This window comes from Perognathus longimembris, chromosome 13 (genome assembly GCF_023159225.1).
Source record: "Perognathus longimembris pacificus isolate PPM17 chromosome 13, ASM2315922v1, whole genome shotgun sequence".
In the NCBI taxonomy this organism is placed as follows: Eukaryota; Metazoa; Chordata; class Mammalia; order Rodentia; family Heteromyidae; genus Perognathus; species Perognathus longimembris.
The window spans coordinates 48,027,502-48,045,555 of NC_063173.1; the positions used below are offsets into that span (position 1 = coordinate 48,027,502).

General features: G+C 55.1%; 2 protein-coding genes across 6 annotated transcripts in view; both read right to left on the minus strand.

The window, feature by feature from the left end:
* Positions 1-128: 128 nt before the first annotated feature.
* On the minus strand, positions 129-1,565 carry Chrm4 (cholinergic receptor muscarinic 4). Its single transcript, XM_048359474.1, has one exon. It carries the CDS (start codon positions 1,563-1,565, stop codon positions 129-131), a length of 1,437 nt encoding a protein of 478 aa, XP_048215431.1.
* Positions 1,566-11,804: 10,239 nt separating this feature from the next.
* Positions 11,805-18,054, minus strand: part of Ambra1 (autophagy and beclin 1 regulator 1) — a 206,852-nt gene continuing 200,602 nt past the window's right edge. For all 5 annotated transcript variants that reach the window (XM_048359846.1, XM_048359845.1, XM_048359844.1 and 2 more), the window contains one exon: positions 11,805-12,764. In XM_048359846.1, the coding sequence (XP_048215803.1) occupies positions 12,286-12,764 (479 nt within the window). In that variant the 3' untranslated portion in view covers positions 11,805-12,285. The remainder of the gene's footprint in view (positions 12,765-18,054) is intronic.

The window sequence follows — 18,054 nt, forward strand, 5'->3', positions numbered from 1 at the left end:
ACTGCAGTTCTCTTCAGAAGATGGAAACATGGAAACAGGGCCTCCAGCTCTCTCTCCCATGGCTGGTGAGCCCTGAGGTCCCCCAGCACACACATGTAACCCCAGCACCTCCTAGGGCACCTGCCTGCCTACCTGGCTGTGCCGATGTTCCGGTACTGGCACAGCAGCAGGTGCCGGAAGGTCTTTTTGAACGTGGCGTTGCAGAGCGCGTAGCAGGCGGGGTTGATGGTGCTGTTGACATAGCAGAGCCAGTAGCCGATGGACCACACGGTGTCAGGGATGCAGCTCTGGCAGAAGGTGTTCACCAGGACCATGACGTTATAGGGCGTCCAAGTGAGGATGAAGGCCAGCAGGATGGCAAAGATGGTCCTAGTCACTTTGCGTTCGCGAGCCGCCATCTGCCGCTTCTTGCGCACCTGGTTCCGGGCGATGCTGGCAAACTTCCGGGCCACGTTGGCCGCGGGACGCATGCCAGCTGGGGTGGCGGGCACAATCTCGATGGCTGTCACACACTCGTTGCCAGTCTGCTTGGTCACGATCTGGATCTTGGACCATTTGGAGGCTGGGTTGAGGGTTCGAGGCTGCAGGGTAGGAGCAGGCATGGCAGGCGTGGTGGCCTCTGTAGTGGACAGCTCTGTGGCTGGACGTTCCTTGGTGTTCTGGGTGACACTGCCAGAGCTAGACTCATTGGACGTATCCTTGTCGGCCACGGGGCGTGGTGGCGGGGGCAGGGCTGGCGGCGGTGCCTCCTCCAGCTTCCCATTGCGCAGCTCCTCCCGGGCAGCCCCTCCAGGCGGGGGTTTCTTCATGCTCTGCTTCATCAGGGGGCTCTTGAGGAAGGCCAGCGTCTTGGCCTTCTTCTCCTTGGGCCCCTCGGGTCGGTGCTTGTGGACTCGGCTGCGACTGGCCAGGGAGATATGAATGTACAGCACGGTCATGATGACCACGGGCAGGTAGAAGGCTGCGATGGCTGTGCCGAAGGTCACTGCCGGGTTGGACAGGAACTGGATAAAGCACTGGTTATCAGGCACTGTCCTCTTGCCTACCACAAACTGCCAGAACAAGATGGCAGGCGCCCAGAGCACGAAGGATAGGACCCAGGCAGCTGCAATCATGAGCCCCGCCATCTTGGTGGTACGACGGGCAGGGTAGGTGAGGGGCTTGGTGACACAGAAGTAGCGATCAAAGCTGATGATGAGAAGGTTCATGACAGAGGCGTTGCTCACCACATAGTCCAGAGCTAGCCACAGGTCACACACCACGGCGCCCAGTGGCCAGTAGCCCTTGATGATGTACAGGGTGTAGAGGTTCATGGAGAAAGCGCCTATGATGAGATCCGCACAAGCCAGGCTGAACAGGAAGTAGTTGTTGACCGTCTGCAGCTGCCTGTTGACCTTGATGGACAGCATCACCAGGATGTTGCCTACGACAGTCACCAGGCTCAGCGAGCCTGTCACCGTGGCGATGAACACCATCTCCACAGTCTCGTAGCGGTTGTGGGTTGACGTTACCAGACGCACAGACTGGTTGCTCCCACTGCCGTTGACTGGTGTGAAGTTCGCCATGTTGGTTGGCAGCAGTGGGTCAGCAGTGGCTGGAGGAGGAAAGGGAGAGGAGAGGGGTGACGTGATGGCGAGATGGAGGGTGACACAGAGGTAAGCAGGAGGCAAGGGGACGGAGCAGCAGCAGCTCAAAGAACGTGAGATCACTCCAGCTAAGGCTCCTCCTTTGTTCACTGATCAGCACAGAGGGCTTCTGGGTGCTGAGATTACAGAAGTGAATTAAACAAGGTACTGCTGGCTCATTCCTATAATCCTATCTAATCAGGAGCCTGAGATCTGAGGATCAAAACCAGCCCAGGCAGAAAAATCCTTGAGTCTCTGATCTCCAATTAACCACCCGAAATCTGGAGCTCAAGTGATAGAATGCTAGCCTTGAGCAAAGAAGGGACAACACCTAGGCCCTGAGTTCAAACCACAGTACTAACTTAAAAATAAACAAGCAAATAAATAAAATCAGCCTTGCTCAGCAGCTCATGCCTGTAATTCTAGCTACTCAGGAGGCTGAGGTCTGAGGGTCACAGTTTGAAGCCAAGCCAGGCAGGAAAGTCTAGAAGACTCTTATCTCCAATTAATCACCAGAAAACTCGAAGTGGCTCTGTGACTCCAAGTGGTAGAGCACTAGCCTTGAGCACAAAAGCTCAGGGACAGTGCCCTGAGTTCAAGCTCCATGACAAAAAAAAAAAAAAAAAAACACAAAAAAAACAGCAAAAAGTCAGGTTGGAGGTGTAGCTCAAATGCTACAGCACCAGCCAAGCAAGAAAACAGAGCAGGCACAAGGCCCTGAGTTCAAATCCTGTATCACCATAAAAAGAAATAAATGAGACATGTTATAGAATGTTGCTCACTGAACATGAGAGTTCAGTGTTGCTCACTGAAACATGTGAGCAACAAAAAATGTGCTAGAAAAAAAAAATCCAGTGGGGTGCGGGTAGAGAGTGAGTCAGAAGATGCGACAGGAGTGTCTCCTTGCTGGGTGATGGGGGCCTCACCCGGGGAAGAGGAGGACGACCACGAGGAGGCAGCTCTGGGGAGAGCTGCGGAGTGTGACCCAGACAAATGCAATGGCAAGAGCCAAGGCCCTGGAGCAGGTCTGAGGCACCGACAGAAGCCATTGTGAGTGGAGCCAGGGGATGAGGAGGAAGAGGACGACGGGATGAGAGGCCCGGCCACAGGCTCGCTGGTGTGCAGCAATGAGATGTGCTCCTTTATTTATGCATTCAGTCTTTCCTTTCTTCTTTTATTATTATTTGTGTGTGTATGTATGCGTGTGCACACATTTGTGTATGTGCGTGTGCATTTGCATGCCTATTCACTGCTGGGAATGGACCCCCCCCCCTGGCAGCCTTTGCACATGGTAGGTGTGTGCTCTGACACCCTGCCCCCCCCCACTCAGTCACGTCCTAACCAAACACTACCAAGGGACCTGCTCACCAAACCTTAACCTGGAGACAAAAGCAATGGCAGGAGTGTATATAAGCAGCGAATGCTGATTGTCTACTAAGTGCCAAGCATGTGCTCTACTTTGTTGCTGGTGGTGGTTGTGGGGCTTGAACTCAGGGCTTGGGCACGGTCACTGAGCCACAGTGCCACTTCCGGTTTTTGAGTGGCTAATTGGAGATAAGAGTCTCATGGGGACTTTGCTGAGCAGGCTGACTTCAAAATGCAATCCTCAGCTCTCAGCCTTGTGAGTATCTAGGATTACAGGCATGAACCACCGGCGCCCAGTTACTTGATGTGTGTGTGTGTGTGTGTGTGTGTGTATGTATGTATGTAAACACATATATTAGTATTTGTGTGTCCCCCATGCAAGTCTAGAGAGGTAGATGTTGTGACTTATTTTTTGTTTTATTATTTTACTACTTATAAGCAAGGAAAATAAATAAGGTGCAGACCTGTGAAATAACCTGGCCAAGGTTCTGCAGCTCCTGGATGTCTTGGGTGTATGGGTGGGTGGGAGGAAAAAGCAGCCCCCTAACTAAGAGCTCTGACAGAGGGAGCGATGGTCCCGAGGCTGGGGGGCCTCTCTGAGGACCAGAGGTGGTAGGGAGAGGACATGAGTACCTGGAGGAAGGAAATCATGCGGGAGAGATTCCACATCCCTCCTCAGCCCTCACACGCAGCCCCAGGGCAGGGGAAGGGTACCTGGGGGTTCTTAATACCCCATGCTCAGACTTCTGTGGACCTCAAGGGCCACCAGCTGAGGAAGGACTTCCCAATGGCCAACGTTAACCCCAAGGCCACACTGGAAGGCCCAAAGAGGAAAAGATTATCCAGAGGGAAGAGAGAGGCTGCCCTGGCAGGGTGGAGGGGACGGTGGGGAGCCTGCAAGCAACCCCTTTCCCAGCCCGCAGGCATGCTGCTCCAGCTGGAGTCCCAAGCTCCTCCCCTGAGCTGCCCTGCCTCCCACCAGGCTCTCTTCAGCTCTCCTCCTCCTCTTCCTCTTCCATACATGTGAGGGAGGCCCACGCCCAGTGCGCAGTGCCAGGGCAGCCGCTCAGCCCAGCCTCCTTCACACCCGCCAACACACACACCATTCCACATACGCACACAGGCCCCATCTCAGCCACACGCAGGTCGTAGACGCAGTTCTGTGCGTCTGTGTGTGTGAAAGAGGAAGAGAGGGCGCAGCAGCCGGCTGTGGAGGAAGACACACCAAGCCGGCAGCCTGCGCTGGTTGCAGGGCCAGCCAGGGTCTAGCTGGTGGCCCAAGATAAGCCATCTGCCTTCCTGCACGCTGTAGGAACCTGTCCTGAAACAACCTCCTGAGGGCGACAGGCTCAGCACCTCCACTTGATCTGTACTGTAGAAATAGCACTCAGGACTGTGGCTAAGTGTCAGGGTGCCCCCAATCCTGGCCCCAAGCTCCCCCAACCCCCCTATCACCAGCCTCCAGGCCTCTAGTTCAAGTATTCCTAATATGTCCTTGTTTCACAAGAGGACAGATTGAGAAGGGGTAACACACTCTCAAGGTCACACAAGCAGTCAAGGGCAAAAAGCCCGACAGGGCCTTCACTCAAGAGTCTTCCAACCCTCTTTAACTCTGAGACTCCAAAATGGAGCCTCAGGAATCACCCTGAGAGCCCAGAAGACAGTAATACCCAGTGTGAACAGGCTGCCCTCCTCTATCTAGGCCCCTGCCAGAGGACAAGGGGGCCAGGAAGAATCATAGCCACAAAAAACACCTGAGCTTAGCCTCCCAGGGCCAGCCACAGGCTGGTGGGATAAGCAGGACCCGGGCTACAGGTGCCAAGCAGAAGACATAACAGCTTTTGTTTACTGAGTGTTCATATGAGTTAGAAATCTCTCTGGGCTTTTTAATATAGATTCTCTAGTTTAATGCTTACAATAGCCTGAAAAGGCAGGCATTTTGAGTTAGACTCATCTTACAGATCTAAATAACCTCTTCCGGAGGAGGGTGGTATTAACGTACCCAAAGTCACAGTTTATTCGGAAGGATGAGCCTAGGGTGAGAACCCAAAGCCATGTTATTAGAAGACTCCTAGGCACTCGTGCTCTATGTACTGCCTCCCCCTCCCAAAAGAAACCCCAAGGCTTCCCATCTTGGGAGGGGGCCCCTCCCATTGCTGCTAGCTCTGGGGCTTAGCTCTCATCTTCAATGGAGCCAGGGTGAGCTGAACAAATGTGGGGAAGGGCGGGCTAGTTTGCCAGCTGCGGGCAGGCCGAGGCTCTTTGGTTCCCCAATACCGCCCAAGTATCCTTCTGGCACTCTCGGAGTCTTCCTGAGCCATTCTGCCCGGAAGACCCTGGGACGGGGAGGAGCAGCCACCGCCCGGGGGCCTCGCGCGCCGCTAGATGGCAATGTCGGTCCCCGGGTGCCAGTTCCGGACCCGGAGCCGGCGGTTGCTGTCCAACATGGGCCTCGAACCGGGAGGACCCTTGGTCCCGCCGCGCCGGCAGACCTTCCCAGGGGACGGGCCAAGGCCGAGGCCACATTTCCCCCGCGGCGGCCCCAGAGCGGCCCTCGGCTCCGCGAGGGGTGGCGGGGTGGAAAGTTGAGGGCGCTCCTGCGAGGGGCGCGGGGGCGGGCCACGAGTGCGAGTTGTTTGTGAGTGATTACCGAGGAGCTGGAGTAGACGCTAGTAGCGGTGTGCGTGTGCGTGTGTGCGCCCCGCCACGCCTGGATCCCCGGGCGGGCGCCGGCGAGCGCGTGAGCAGGCCCGCGGCGCGCGGACACGTGCGTGTGCCTGCGGACGCGTGCCGGGAGGACGCACGCCGTTCAGGGGCCGCACCTGTGCACTCGTGTGCGCGAGCAAACGTGAGGCTGGCAACTGAGCGGCCCGCTCCGATCCCTACCTTCCCGGCCCGGGGAGACTCCTGGACCCCGAGAGGGATCGCAGAGCCGGCGCCGCCATCGCGCCTGGCTTGGTGGGCGAGGGTCCCCCGACTTTGGATGATGATTTGAGCCCCAGGCCTAGTGTGTGTGTGGGGGGGCGGGTGTCCGCGTCCTCGAGGATGCAGCGCAGCGCCCAGTCGCGGCCTCCGACGGGCTTCTGTCTAGGAGCCCATTCGACCATCGCCCAGCCCGGCCCCGAGGAACACCCGGCCCCTAGCTCGCGTGCCCTAAGGGGAGAGGGCGGCGTGCTCCGAAGGGCACGGAGCACCAGACGCTGGGAGAGAGCCTGTGCCTTCTTGCTCCTCCACTCCCCCCACTGCGCCCCACTCGATCGCCATGCCCTCCGGTCGGATCCCCAGCGGCCCGAGGAGGCACCGGCTTCTAGGACCGTGTTCCGGTGTAACCTCCAGGGCCACCTTGGATCTTCTCGTGGGACCCGCTGGAGGCTTCGGTCTCCTCTGTGGTCGGTGGCGTCTTGGCCCCACGGCGCCCCGCCCTCCCACCCCACCTCCGGCAACGCAGTTTCGGCAGCCGCTGGGCGTGGGCACCCGTGCTTTTCGGGTCCTGAGCCCCCTCCCCTTCCTGGGACGAGACGGGGAGGAGGGGGAAGAGGAGGAGGAGGAGGAGGAAGAGTGTTCTAGGCCCAGAGGGGTTGAGGTGCAGGTCCTGGCTTCCAGGCGGTCACTCCGGGGCTCTAGGATCTGTCCCCCCACCGAGGGCGGGAGGGGAGGTTCGGGACTTCAGGGGAGAGGGGCGCAGGGGATCGTATCGTGTCCAGCACTTCCGTCGAGTGTGGGGACCCCGAGGACAGCATCTCCGGGGCTGAGCCGGGCCACAGCGGGGGGTTAGTCCTGGGAGGGGGAGGGAGGCCGGGACAGGCTGCAGTGCCTCCCGTCGGGGCTCAAGGTCGCGGGTGGAGGACTCCTGGGGCTAGGGTGGGCCGGCGGCGCCCGGGCGGCCGAGGGACGAAGGGAGGGCGGGGAGACAGGCGGGAAAAGGGCTCTTAGGGGCTCTGGCGCCGGGCCCCGTTATAGGGATGCGGGTAAGGAAGGTTGGGATGCCAGGTCCCGACCCGACGGCTGCCCCTGATCCGGATGGGGGCTGTGGGCGGGAACTCGATCCCCCATCTCCGGAATGCCCCCCTCCCCAGGGCACCTGGAGAAGCCTTCCTGAGGCTCCCCAGCCTTTCGTTCAGTGTCTTTCCCCGCCCCGGGGGGCCCCCCTGAGACTCCCAGCACCTCGTTTACCCCAGAAGAGGTCTGGGAGGGGGACCTTTCCCTGGACGCCCCACCTCTGGAGACCCTCCGGGCGTCCTGGAGCATCGCATCCCTGCCTTCCGACCGAGCCCCCCGCCCCCGCGCCCCCGCCAGTCACTCACCGCCGCCTCCGTCCCGCTCCCCTCTCGCTGGACAGACGGCGGGACTTAGGCTGGGCCCCGCGGGTCGGCGGGGCAGCGGCTGGGCCGGGGGCCGGGGGCGGGGACCGGGTGCCGAGGGGCGGCCCCTGCTCCGCCTGCAGCTCCGGCGCTGTGGCTCCGACTCGCGCTCACGCTCGCACTTTTCCCCGAGCCGCGTGATGTCACGGGGAAGCAGCCAATCGTGGTGGGGCCGCGCCGCCCGCCCCGGGCCGGTCACCCAGCGGCGCGCACGAGGGGGTCACCACCTGGGGCATCGGAGACCCCGGCGGCTCGAGTTCGTCGCGGGGAGCCGGCCGACAGCTCGCGGCTCCCGGCTCCCGCACCGCGAGGGCACCGCCCGCAGTCGGGGGGGGGGGGCGCGGAGGAGCTGGGGGCGCTGCCCTCCGGGGGGGGTGGGGGTGTCCGCGTTGTCATGGGGACGCGGCGCCCCCTCGCGGGCTAGGGAGGAAGCAGGCCGCAGGGGCTGGCCGCGCTCCCCGCCTCCGCCCGGACCGCTCCAGCCCGGACCCCGAAGTGGTTTTTCTGCGCTTCCCACGGCTCAGCCTCTCACTTCAACCCGCTTGCGGTTCCACCGCGGTCGCGAGCGTTTGACCCTCACAGGGAGGTTACGGGGAAGGGCGGCGTGGATTCGGACACCACGGTTCCGTCGGGGCCGAGTTTCCAGCCTTGGGGTTGCGTGTTGACCGATCCGCAGCCGGCTAGGAGGGGCGCCGTCGGGGATCGGGAAAGCGCAGGGGAGAGAGGACAGGCGAGAGCTTACGGGGAGAACGGGATCCACGCCCCGCACACCACACACTCGCCTTCCTGCGGGCTCCTGGCTCCCCCGCTGCAGGCCCAGGAAGGGGCGCGCGCCCTCCCGGCCAGCCCCCGGGTGGGACGCGCGGCCCATCCAACCGCGGCACGGAGCCGGGGAGGGGAAGCCAGGGGCCCCAGGTCACCCAGGCTGGAACCCGGAACCGGACTCCTAGCGAGTCTTCAGTCGCCCAGGTCTTTCCGCCACTGCACCCGGTGCAGCCTCAGGGCGCCCGGCCTCGCCCGCGACTTTCAGCACCGTGGACAGCTCCTACTCGGCCTGGCTTGTAGCCGGTGAATTTTGCCCGATCTCTCTCCCCCGCCTTCCAGGGGACAGCGATAGTCGGCTGCACCCCTCTATTTGAGCTCCTAGTCCGGTCACCCCAAACGCATTGCGCACAAACAGCTGATTAACCTTAAGACGGCTGGTGTCTTCTCTTGGGAAAACAACCCAAGTCCCGCCCCTCCTCCACTCGCTCACCGGGCCGGTGGGGGGCCGTGGGGTGGAGGTGGGGGTGGGGGCGGGGACACTGGCAGAGGAGGAGAGGCAGAGGCGGCAGGAACCTCGGAAGAGAAGGGGCGGGGAGCTGAGCCAGAGCCGGTGCAGCGAGGTTGTCGGTGAGGAATTCTCCATGTTGAACCGGGAGGTGGAGGTCGGGTCGCTAGTGTTCCCCAAATAGGAAGGCTGGTGAAAGAGTTGGGAACCTCATGGCTAGAGAAGCCATCTTCCTCACAATCGGGATGAAGGCAGTGCTACTGTCCTTGCTCCCCTTCACAAAAGTGGAAAGGGGGTGTTGGTTTGTATGATCACGAGGTCTTGCACTTACATCCCTCTGTAGGGCCGAGGAGGAGGGAGTGATCTTAAGGACAGTATGTTTGGCTACGTTTGGGCCCAAAGTGTGTGTATGGTGGGGGGGGATCTTAAGCAGTCGAATGGGGAAAGGAGTTTAGGCCCCAGAAACACAAAGTGGCCAACTGCTGTCAGGCAAGCGTTTCCAGGTGTCAGGCAGACATTGTCACCATTTCTGCTGGGGCCTTTGCCTCCCTGACCTGGAATCAATCCTAAGGCTATCAGTAGAAGTTTGGAGAGCAGGCCTGGGAATGTGGCTTAGCGGTAGAGTGCTTGCCTAGGATGTATGAAGCCCTGGGCTCCATTCCTCAGCACCACAGAAACAGCAAAAGCCAGAAGTGGGGCTGTGGCTCATGTGGTAGAGTAACAGCAAAAGAAGCTCAGAGACAGTACCCAGGCCCTGAGTTCAAGCACCAGGACTAGGGTAAAAAAAAAAAAAAGTTTGAAAAGCTGGATTGGGAACCAGAGGATCTTAGTCTCCCTGTTCTTTGATCACAGGACCCCTGCGATTCCTCACTTTCAAAGGAACTGTTCATTTATTTTGCTGATTCTGTAACATGGTGAAATGGGGTGGGGTGGGGTGTGCAAAGGCTTCCTAAGAGGCTGGTGTGGGGAAAGGTGAGATGGGTTCATCTATGGCCTGTCAGCAGGGGTGGATCAGACAGGCTGAGATTTGGATCATGGCACCCAGCAAGGCCTCATACTTTTATCAAAGCAACATAGCACATGGAGGCCTTGTGTCTCTCATGTCTGGTCTTCTTTCTACAAATTACAGCAGCCCAGGCATGTGCTTTGGAATCAGATATGACATGCTCAAATCCTGGCTCTGGGTAACAGAAGGAAACCTTTTAGAGGGCTTTTGTGAGGAGAGCACTGAGAGCTTGGTATGAGGCTTACACATACTCTCCGTGGTTAAACAAAGGCATTGTTCTTCCTGTTGGGGGAGAATGTGTGGGCTGAGGGTAGAGTTTGCAGGACTCCCTTCTTTTTCTACCCTTTAATTAGTTCAGTACCCTTTAATTAGTACAGTACAAACCCAATATACCACTGCAAGAAAAAACAAAGCTCAGAAAAGGGCTAGATGCCAGTGGCTCATGCCGATAATCCTAGCTACTCAGGAGGTTGAGACCTGGAGGATCATGATTTGAAGCTAATCTTGGCAGCAAAGTCCAAAAGATTGTTTCCAGTTAACTAGGAACAAGCTGGAGGTGTGGCTCATGAAGCCTTGAGTAGCAAGTGGAATGGATGCTAAACCTTGAGCCCGGGTACTAGGAAAACAAAACAACTCCGAAAACCAAAGTGGCTTGTTTAGGTAAGGTTACACAGCTCGCTAGCTAATGTCCTCAGGCACAATATAGTCCAGTGATAGACCTATAGTGAACTGGGAATATGGACTATAGTACAATTTTCTCCAAAATTTGAGTGTTTCTAATGATGTATTCTTCACACTGTATTGTCTTTCTTTTTACCTTTGTTTTTTGTTTTGTTTTTTTTGGCCAGTCCTGGGCCTTGGACTCAGGGCCTGAGCACTGTCCCTGGCTTCCTTTTGCTCAAGGCTAGTACTCTGCCACTTGAGCCACAGTGCCACTTCTGGCCGTTTTCTATATATGTGGTGCTGGGGAATTGAACCCAGGTTTTTATGTATACGAGGCAAGCACTCTTGCCACTAGGCCAATATCCCCAGCCCACTTTTGGGTTTTCTTTTTGTCTCTACTGGGGCAGAATCTGTATTTGGGCATAACCCAGAGCTGCTGAGGCGGAGCTGGGCATATGTAAGACACTAATAGCCGGGGGCTGGCAGCTCACATTTGTAATCCTAGCTACTCAGGAGGCTGAGATCTGAAGATCAAAGTTTGAAGCCAGCCCAGGGAGCAAAGTCCATGAGACTGTTATCTCCAATTAACCACCAGAAAACCAGAAGTGGAATATGGTTTAAAGTGGTAGACCAAGTTGCCATCTCTTACACCCCTAGACTCCGAGGACCTCGGAGGTTCCCAGTTTTTGGCCACTTAATCTTCACTTCAGGTCCACAGTGCTTGGTAGGAAGCAACCAGAGCCAACAACTTCCCATCAGTTTGGCTCATCCAGTCCCCATTGGAAGGCCCCTCCACACACCTCCAATTCACAGTGGGCCCTGGGAAGCAGGAGTGACAGTGTACTGAGTAGAGGAAGTAACTCCTACTCAACTGGCTCAGCCTCCATACTGACCCCTACCCCAATCCCAACCACCACCCCATCCTCCATGAACACAAACAGAGCCTGGCGAGGGGCATGTCATCATTTTAATGATGTAGATCTTTGGTGTTTCCCTCATTAGCAGTAGACTATCCCCTCTCCTCCCACCACAATGTTTCTATGATGAGTGACAAACAGAAAGGAAATCACATTTAATACTAAAAACAAAATGATCAGAGCCTTGATTTCTCCTCTAGAAACTACACATACAGTTCAAGATTCCACATGCAACACCTTAAATCACAGACCAAGACCTCACATTCTGACTTGGAGTCTCCTCTTTCCCCCAGCCTTGGGCTGGCTTTGGCCTAGGCTCAGGTAATACTGACACCCACAGGTGCTACTCTGAGGGCCTTTGGGTGAGAGAGGGAGGAGCGTGATGGGGGCTGATCAGCCTGTACCCCCTTCCCCCCAAGCCTCCCAAGTGAGGCCCTACCTAGCATTCCTTGACTGGATCTTGTTGTCAGGCAAGCAGGCTGCCCCTTCGCCCCGAGCTGTCCTCACTGGTAAGTGCAGGAGTGCCTGTCCTCAGGAACCTGGGGGCCCAGCCCACTTGACTGTTTTTTTTTTTTTTGTGTGTGTGTGTGTGTGTGTTTTTTTTTTTTGTGGGCCAAGATGATGAAGAGGCTGAAGCTCTGGAAGGCTCAGAGGTGGAGGCGGTTTCTGGGGGCCAGGCCAAAGCGATCCCACTGGCCTTTATCTAGGAGAGTGTGGCCCAGATCTGGAAGACTGTTCACTCTTCTGGGTTTCTGCCCAGGGTCAGGTCCCCTGAGCCCATGATCCTAGAAGAAGGGGGTGAGGGAGGGGTTCATGGCAGAAATATCCACTGTTTCTTCCTTCTCACCAGATCTAGCAGTTTGGCTTCCCTGGGCTTCAGATCCTGGAAGGTTCTAGCCCCCAAGGCATGCCTTGCATAGTGGCCTGTCCCTCCCTACTGATTCCTCATTCCTGCCCTCCTACTCATCGTGCTCCCTGATGTAGCCAGCAGCTCTTCTGCATGTACAGTTCCCAGTCAGCTGTGAGGTCCGGCTTCTGCTCAGCGGCTTGAGGGGAGGCTGCAGTGCAGACTTTGTCTCTACCTGTTCCGTGGCTCCCCACTGGGGCCTGCGGCTTCCCCTTCTGGAAGGTAGCTGTTATTGGTCAGGTCGCAGTGCAGGGTTGGTCCCTCAGTGTTGGGAGAGGGGACAGGAATAGGGACAGGGGAGGAAGAGGGTGGGGCTGGCTGGGGTAGCTCCTGCCCAGAGGTACTAGGCTGGTCCCAGGAGGCTGTCCGGGGGTTTAGGCCTCGCTCTGCCATTTGTCCAGGTTCTGGTAACAGTCCCCGAGAGGTGGAGGGCTGGGGTGAGGAGGTGCGGGCAGCTCCAGACTCGGTGCCTGTCTGTGAGCTACGGTGAATGCGGTGGCTGACAATAATGTTGTTGCCGAAGCCACCCATAGAGGCCATGGTGGTGCTCTGCTCCCGCTGCACCACCGCGGTCATGCCCCCCTCTGCCATCAGCCTCTGGATCCTGCTGAGCGCGTCCTCCCCACTGGCACCATACTCTGGGCCCTCACCTGGAAGGCAGGAAGTAGAAGAGAGGGGCAGTCAGCAGCCTTTCTGGGCTACACATACGTTGGAGGTCACCCTAGGCAACTGAGCAAGACTACCTGGGTGTCATTGCTCATCCTTGTCACTGTAGTTCAAGCGGCTAGAGGATCAGGGTTTGAGGCCAGTCAGGGCAGAAAAGTTCACTAAACAATATAAAACAAAAAACAAACAAAAAAAAATAAAACAAGCCAGGGGCTGGTGGCTCATGCCTGTAATCCTAGCTACTCAGGAAGCTGAAATCTGAGGATCACAGTTTGGAGCCAGCCTGGGCAGGGAAGTCTGTGAGACTCTTATCTCCAATAAACAACCACAAGAAGCCAGGAGGGAAGAAGAGAGGAAAAAGGAAACCTGAAGGGTTCTATGTCTTTCCATGGGGCCCAGCATTCTAATAGTGAGGGAGAAGAGGCCAATGTAGGTACCTAGCACAGCTTCTAACCTGAGTTGCTCATGAATATTTTTGGTGCTCCCTACAGCCTCCACTGCTTTCTAAGCCCTCTGTGAGGACCTACCTGCTCTGAGCTGGAACTGAATGTGCAGTGGGTTGACCTGAGGCCTGTGGGCACTGTGTTCTTCATGCCAGGCTGTGCATGGTGGACTCCCAGCACTCCTGTGGGTTGTTTCTAGGGCAGGTTGGGCTGCCCTGAGGCCCTAGGGAGTCACAGCCCAGCCCCAGGCCACCTCCAGAGCTGTTTGTAAGTCTAAATCTGTCTTCTTTCATAGCTTGCCTAGAGCTCTGGCCCTGGCTACCTCTCTCTGAACCAGCTTTTCTCCTATCATCCTGCTACTCACCTCCTCCCTTTGCAGCCCGTCTCCATGCTGCTACCCCTACCAATAAAATTCAGCTCTATGCTCTGCTTACATCCACACCCCAAGTCCAGTTACAAGAATCTAAAGGTAGTCTCCACCTTGACAGCTGATGGTCTTCTGCCTAGTCCTCACCACAGGTGTGCTCACACTCCCTTGCCCGCCTGTCTTCTGTACCTAACAGCCTTTACTACTGCAGAAAGGGCCCTGCTATCTGCCTGAGTGTGCTGGGACACACGATGTGGCTCTATCTGCCCTCGCCCCACCTCCTCAGTCTTTTTCTTTTGTGTTCATACTGGGGCTTTATGTTAGGGCCTGGGCATCGTCCCTTAGCTTTTTTTCCACTCAAAGCTGGCACTCTATCACTTGAACCAAAACTCCACTTATGGTTTTTTGGTGGTTAATTGGAGATAAAGAGTCTCGTAGAGTTTTCCTACCCAAGCTGGCTTTGAACCACAATCCTAAGATCTCAACTTCCTAAGTAGGTAGAATTACAGGTGTTGAACACATAGGTTTGAAAACTAGTCTCTGCTGTAGAAAAGCATTCACCTATCTTTCTGAATGTGACTCCTCTAATACCCCTGGATTCATAATGCTAAAGACAATGTCAGACTCAAAAGTAAATGCTCAAAAAACAATGGATAAGAACTTTAGAAATATGCACACAAATGGTTCTTAGGGCTGAGTGTGGACAGCTTTAGCCATTGGAGGCAGCTGGCATATTCTCCAAGAAGACAACATATTGAGGCCTGAAGGAAATAGAACCAGAAGCACTGGGGAGCTATAGGGGTTAATTTAGCTGTCTCCTCTGTAGCAAAAATACTTCTTTGTGTGTTTGGAAAATGGGAAACTGGTTCAGTGCTGAGACTGTTTCCTTTCCTTGCATATTCTTAAGATACGTTTTGCATGCAGAGGACAGGTGGGATCAGCTACTTACCACACTGCCCTGCAACTGCATCAGATTCTGGGGACTACACTGCCAGGAAAGGTGGGGGGGGGGAGGGAGAGAGACAGAGAGAGACAGAGAGAGAGAGAGAGAGAGAGAGAGAGAGAGAGAGACCCATTCTTTCTTTTTTACATTTGCTTTTCTCAAGGTTCAGCAGAACCATAGGCAGGGCCTTCTTCAGCTTCATTCACTCATGGGTCTGAATGTACTTCAGCTACCCTCTGGACAGTAGAGTAGGGCAGCTTGCTTCAGAGCCAACTGTACATTCTAAAGGAGACTCCAACTCTTTTGTTAAACGTAGACAAGCAAAAAGTCAACACTGACAACTGCCCTTGGCAGAGAGCCCTTCCTGAATGTCCTGAATGGATTTAGTTCCCCCATTTCTCTTTTTATTTTTGCAGGCCTGGGGATTGAACCCATGACCTCACAAAGGTCAGGCATGTGTCTCTATTACTGAGCTACAAGCCCATCCCAACAGCTTTTATAGAACAAGAAGGAGCCTGGAGCCCTGTGGTGCTATCAGGATAGGGCTAAGGGAGGGCAGGCCACAGGACAGGATTACAAACACAGCTGTACTCTGTAGGGTGTGTGTACAGGTGTTTACCCCTCTTGTATCTAAGCCTAGAAATGGTAATCTCAACTGGCGTTTTCTTACTCATGTTCCTGTAGATCTTGTTACTAGTTTAGTCACTAGGAGGAAAGGAATCAGGAGCTAGCATGGAGAAGGCAGTGACAAGAGCCACTGGGCCTGCTTTGGATGGGGATGAGCCCCCAAAAGCATTGACTTCCAATCTTCCAAGAGAGGAATCTGGCTTCAGAGCTATGGGTAAGTACAAAGCTCCTGGCCTCAGGAGACACACCCACTGGTCATTTCCTTACTTGTTCCTCTGGACCTTACATCCATCCTTTGCCTGTTTCTAAAATGGACTACTATAAGAGCTGAGACCCAGAGCTTTCCGCCAAGTTTTATAGGACTACAGATAGAAGCAGCAAGATTCTTGATCCTGCCTGCTGTGCTTGCTGACCAGCCTCAGCCAGGGGCTCACCAGTAGCTCCTCTTTGACTTTATGAGAGACAGGGATGAAAGGCAGAGACAGGAGCCAGTAAGCAGGTCTCAATCTCCCATAACTGAGAAAGACTACTCCTTCCCTCTTACCCCCCCCCCCCCCCACAAAGGATTTAGGATTTAGGATTCACTGCATTGCCAGCAAGGCAATAGCAGAAGATTCTAGAAGAGGTAGAGACCAGAGGATGTGTGTCTTCTTAGTCGCCACTCCTACCCATTCCTGAGGTCACTTGGGGTCACCTCCCTGAGCTCCGCCTTGTGCTCCCTCAGTCTTCATCACATGGAAGCAGTCACCTGCTTGGGTGTCTGTCGCCCTCACTAGACTGTGAGCTCGAGCTCCTTAGGGAGGAATCGGTTTTTTTTTTTTTTTTTTTTTTTTTTTTAATTAATTGGACATAAATTTTTTTACAAGGTGTTGTGCAAAGAGGGTGCAGTTACATAGTAGGGCAGTGTGTACATTTCTTATGATATCTTACAACCTGTTTTTCTATCCCTTGTCTAGGTCAGGTTGACATATATGCAATATACAATGTATCAAGAACATATACAGTATTCACAGACTTGGTCTCTACTGTCTCTCCGTCTCCCTTTGTTAACAGTCATATATCAGGGAGATCATGCCCCTTTGTTTTCTGTGTTCTAGGCTTGTCTCACTCAACATTATTTGTTCGAGTTCCGACCATTTCCCTGCAAATAACAATATTTCACCAGAGGAATCGTTTTTGTAACTCCTATGTTGTTTGGCTTCACCAGAGGCTCTCAGAGGCTGCCCGTCTGCTGCGAGGGAGGGCATGCACTCTGGCTCTGCTTGGAAAAGCAGGTCTCAAGTGCTTGGATCTCAGGCTTCTTGCAATTGGTTTAATCGACTTCAGGATAGCTCAGAGTCCACAGAAACCTGCCAAAGGACGTTTGGGATAGCTGCAAGAGGCTTCAGTCGTTTCTTCCTCAACAAGGCTTAAGACTTCTGCTAGCTCCAGCCTGCAAGGGGGTTTCCACCTGACAGACTTGGGCCCCAGATGTAGGAGGTATGCTGGGCCACAGACCAAAAGGGGCCTTAACTTTGAAAATGTTCAGTTCCTGGGGCTGGGAGTATGGCCTAGTGGTAGAGTGCTTGCCTCAAAAATGTTCGATTCCTGGCAGGGGACCTGTCCTGTAGAGGATGGCATCGTAGAGAGACATTCCCTAGGGGTGGAACAGGCAATTTGTTAGTCTTTGCCTGATGCACACCAGGGCTTCTCTCGATGTCTCTTTAAAAGCAAATGGTTTAACCAGACCTAGAGAATGTCAGTTTGGATGCTGTTTGTATGGAGTTTGGAGCAGCAAGAGGCTGGGGGTAGGGGGTAAGAAGAGTGAGAACAGCCTGTTTAACACAGCTGCTGATGGGCTCCAAAGTGGCTCCAGCCCTACCACTGGGAAGTGCTAATTGGTTCTTAAAAGTGTGAGGCCAGCACAGAGCGAGAACTGAGGCTGGCTGAGCCACACCTGAGATAGGTGAGAGGAAGGGGCTTAGTGCCTGACTACAGTGGAACCGTATGCAACAGAAGAATTTGAGTGTCACCTGCAGCAGTCCCCATCTGCCATGCCAGCTGTGGGAAGACAAGCCATCTGGGGCTGGCCCTGGGAACCTAAGGCCTGGACACAGAGCTTGTAGTAGAACCTTCGTGGCAGCCCTTTTAATCCTCAACATCCCCTCCCACCAAACCAGGGTCTGGAATCAAGCTCTTGCACTTGCGCTGCTTGCTTGTCTGGCACTGTAACAACTGGACCACACTTCTAGACCAGCTTTTTGCTGTTTTGTATGTTTGTGTGTGTGCACTGATCCTGGGCCTTGAACTCAGGGTCTGGGCGCTGTCCCTAAGATTTTTGTGCTAATGGCTAGCACCTTACCACTTGAGCCACAGCTCTACTTTGGGCTATTTGGTGGCTAAATAGAGATATGAGACTCATAGACTTTTCTGCCTGGGCTGGCTTTGAACTGTGAACCTCAGATCTAAGGCTCCTGAGTAGCTTGGATTATAGGAGCAACCCACTGGCACCCAGCCTTTGCTGGCAATTTTGGAGATAGGAGTCTAGCAGACTTTTCTGCCTGTGCTGGCTTTGAACTCAAGCTTACAGGTCTCAACCTCCTGAGTAGGTAGGATTTGAGATGTGAGGCATTGGTGCCTGACTTAAGATGCTTGGTAAATCAGCATGGGTCCCCTAGCTTTCAGAGACAAAGGTCCAGCTCAGCTTACTGGAGAAACTGATCTGGTTCATATAAATGATGTCCCTGTTCCTTCCTGAGAAGGCTCTTCCTAGGCATTACCTAGACATGGCTGGGGAGTGACACTCACACAGTGCCACCTGCTCATGTAGAGGCCAGGAGCCTCAGGCCAACTCTTTCAGGGACTGATATTGTTTTCAACTTCTGGTCTCTAGTCAGACCTTTTTCTAGCTGTGA

What these genes read in the sequence shown, in the direction of transcription:
- Chrm4 (XM_048359474.1), bottom strand. Translation starts at nt 1,565, where the DNA reads ATGGCGAACTTCACACCAGTCAACGGCAGTGGGAGCAACCAGTCTGTG.